This window comes from Pistacia vera, unplaced genomic scaffold (assembly GCF_008641045.1).
Source record: "Pistacia vera cultivar Batoury unplaced genomic scaffold, PisVer_v2 Contig140, whole genome shotgun sequence".
Taxonomy (NCBI): Eukaryota; Viridiplantae; Streptophyta; class Magnoliopsida; order Sapindales; family Anacardiaceae; genus Pistacia; species Pistacia vera.
This window is the reverse complement of record NW_022195467.1, coordinates 1101996-1105682: the sequence shown is the minus strand read 5'-3', so window position 1 is coordinate 1105682 and position 3687 is coordinate 1101996. Positions and strand designations below refer to the sequence as shown.

At 33.4% G+C, this 3687-nt stretch overlaps 1 protein-coding gene across 1 annotated transcript; it reads left to right on the top strand.

Annotated features, from left to right (window-relative positions):
• The first annotated feature begins 493 nt into the window (after nucleotides 1-493).
• LOC116123189 lies at nucleotides 494-2638 on the top strand. Its single transcript, XM_031408996.1, has 2 exons — nucleotides 494-1533; nucleotides 1642-2638. Exons 1-2 carry the CDS (start codon nucleotides 494-496, stop codon nucleotides 2636-2638), a joined length of 2037 nt encoding a protein of 678 aa, XP_031264856.1.
• The last annotated feature ends 1049 nt before the right edge of the window (nucleotides 2639-3687 follow it).

Here is a 3687-nt window from a genome sequence, read left to right as displayed (position 1 = left end):
TTTGGTCTGTGATCCGAAAAAATTAAAAAAAAAAATATGAATCAAATTTTTTAGTTATAATTTAATATTTTTATTATTTGAAAATTTATTGGGTACGATATTGTTTTCAGATTAAAAACAATTAATTTTTTTAAAAATGACTGAAAAACGGTTTTCTAATTTTAGGCTAGTTTTCAAGATCTTATTCAAAAACAGTTTTCGAAAACATTTTAATTCCATTCAATCAATGATGTTTTCATCACTTTTTTTTTTTTTTTTTTTTTTTTGTCTCTTATTTTCACTTCACATGTTTTTTATAATAGTAAAACAAAAATAAATAAAATGGCAAATTAATTGTATTGACAACATATTGTAGAGCCAAAATTTTTGTTAAAAGTCGATAAAGAATCATAAAATGGCAAAGTTTGTGTATGAAACAAAACAAAGAATAATAGATTTTTTTATTTTTATTTTTTTATTTTTTTTTTTCTCCAGATTGATTTTCAAACAGAAGATGGCAAGCTTCAAGAATTTTCCTTGGAATGGATTGGAAGTTCGAATAATGATTTTACTGAGCCTCCTTTTACAGATCATCCTTATCATACTTGGTTACCAACGAAAAAATACAAGAAGAATTCGGATAAATTTGCTCGTCTGGTTAGCCTACTTGTTGGTAGACTTGGTGGCAACTGTTACTTTGGGCACCATCGCACGCAGCCTTGGAGATTCTGAAGAAGATGATGATCGTTTAACGTCGAACAACATTCTCACATTTTGGGCGCCATTCCTTCTCTTGCATCTCGGTGGTCCAGATACTATAACAGCTTACTCGTTAGAAGACAATGAGCTGTGGTTAAGGCATTTTCTTGGGCTCCTTGTCCAAATTGGAGTGGCATTTTATATCTTCATCAGATCTTGGGAAAACACCACTACTGCCTTCACATTTATTACCATTCCCATGCTTATCACTGGCATTATCAAGTATGGGGAGAGGACTTTGGTGCTCCGATATTCGAGCGCCAAGCATCTTAAGGACTCCTTGCGTTCAACTCCTGATGCTGGTCCAAACTATGCTGAAATAATCGGAAATGCTTCAACAAATGAAGAACTGTTGCGAGCAGACTCATCCAGAGTAATAGATGTACCACATGATGAACGCATTAAACCGGGGGACAGTTGTTTCATTGAAGCTTATTTCTTGTTCGAAAGATTTACGTATCTCTTTGCCGACTTGATTCTCGGCTATCATGAACGGAAAGACAGCTTCTCAATTATCAGCAACAAGTCGGCTAAAGAAGCCTTCGAACTGGTAGCTATTGAGCTTGTATTCATGTATGATTTGCTGTACACCAAGTTGAGCATAATTTATTCTCGACTCGGCATCCTTCGTCGTTGCATCTGCTTGTTTTCTTATGTTCCCGTGATAGTTGTCTTCTTAATCATCATTGATAAGAGCGCCTATCCGCGAATCGATATCCTCATCACTTATGTGCTTATACTGGGGGCTATTTTCTTGGAGGTTTATGCGTTGATTGGACTTCTTTTTTCTGACTGGTAGACCGTTTGGTTAACCAAGCTTAAAAACAGCCCCTGCAATTTTGTAGCTGATGATAATAACAGATGTTGTGGGTTTCTTTTTGTTCTGTCTGAATATCTCAGAAGCAAGAGGTGGTCAGGATCTATAGGTCAATACAACCTGTTAAGTTTTTGCTTGAAAGACATATCATTGGCGACCACATATTTCATAAGAGCTCTAAACTTTTTTGGCATCAAAGAAGTAGTAGAGAAATACCAATATTTGACTTGGAAAGAAGTGAATGATGAGTTAAAGGAAGTGATATTCAAGCAGATCCTAGAGAAGGGCAAACAAATTGAAGGGGATCTTTTTAGTATCAAGTTATGCAAAGAATTGTTAGCTGAAAGAGGTGATAATGTGCTGAAGAAATGGTTCTGCTTTGATGAATTTTGTTGGAGTACAATTGAGGTAGAATTCGATCACAGCTTTCTTCTTTGGCACATTGCTACCGATCTTTGTTATCTTGCTGATTTTGGTGACAATGAAGATGATAATGATGAGACACTTCCTATAGAGTGTAAAATTAGCAGATGGTTATCTAATTATATGTTGTATCTTTTAGTCATTTGTCCGACTATGTTGCCGAAAGGGATCGGTGAGATACGGTATAGAGATACTTGTGCTGAGGCCAAAAGATTTTTCATTGAAAAAAAGTCTGGTAAATCCTCCTCAAGTAAATTTACAACTTATATGGAGGAGTTACTTGAGGTTAACACCGGCGAGTCACTAGAGCGAATAAAAGGAGATAGAAGTCAGTCCGTGCTATTTTTTGGATGTAGGCTCGCCAAGCAATTGCAAATGCACTGGTGGAGTAAAAAACAAAAATGGGAGATGATAAGTGAAGTTTGGGTGGAAATGTTGGGATATGTTGCAAATCATTGTGGGTGGAAAGAGCATGGGCAACATCTTATGAAAGGTGGAGAGTTGCTCACTCATGTTTGCCTTCTAATGGCTCATCTTGGCTTAAGTGAACAATACCAAATTCAAAAGCAATTGATTCGCCGCTCTATGCAGCGAAAATTTGATAGGCGTATAGACACTTTTCGGAAGTCCCGTTTCCATCATAGGTTTAGATGTTTTTAAGGTCTCAAACTGGAGAAAACTGCTTAATTTATTTTTAGGAAAATAATTATATTGTACATAATTAAAATCTTTAATAAATAAAAATGTCTTTCATTTCAAGTTGTGAAGTTTCATAGCTATTGTTTTGAAGCAGACTGTTTTGGTCTAGGAATATTTTCCTAGTTATTTTTGACAAGTTTTTTAAACCAAGTTAAAAAGGTGCTTAAATAATTGTGCATTTCAAATTATTCATTCACCTGATTATTTTTCTCAAAGTAAGATTAAAATAGAGTTTTTTAGCTTAAAGAAAAAGAAGAATGTAAATATATTTTCCGTCGGGGTTTTATCTCATGTTGTGGATTCAATATATCACATGTGGAATTGAGTTTTCTTAATTACTTATGGATTCAAGCATAGACGTAACCAGAAATGAAATGTAAAGGGATCAAAGTTGAAAGAACGATACAATTTTAAATTAAAATAAATACAAATTTAAGAAAAAAGGAACTTGTCGGCTCGAATATTTATCACTTGTAAATGTAAATCTAACAAAACGTGAATATTTATCTTGTTTATACTTAACCTCTTATCTTGCTTTGTTAATCCACTGCATCACGTTGATAATGAATTTGAACAATTAAGGATATTGATTTTCTAATCGTGAAATGGTTATGAGAAGTCTGTTTAAATATGAAATGATCACTTGTCAAGGGAAGTGCAAGTGCTCGACTATATATTTTTATATAAATTATGACCAATTTTTGAACTTTTGGAGCTAAGCAGTTCATATGGTTAAGATTCAATATAACTCATGTATTTAATGCACCTTAAAAATGATATAACTTAGATACAATCTTAACAATTCTAATAGCTCAAAATTGTGTTAAAAACTTATTTTAAAAATGTGGGGATGCTAAAATCACAACTAAGTACAAACATCTTATAGAAAAATAAACCGATATGACAAGATATAAAAAAGAGATTAGAATTAAAGAAAAAGGTTAAAAAGAAAAGAGACTATAAGATCTTTATTGCCACTTTTCTCCCTTAACATACTTGACTAATGTCTC

Bases quoted from the DNA above. Each gene is read 5' to 3' on its own strand.
- LOC116123189 (XM_031408996.1), top strand. From the start codon at position 494: ATGGCAAGCTTCAAGAATTTTCCTTGGAATGGATTGGAAGTTCGAATA. The intron at 1,534-1,641 runs GTAGACCGTTTG...ATATCTCAGAAG, and splicing joins GGACTTCTTTTTTCTGACTG to CAAGAGGTGGTCAGGATCTA.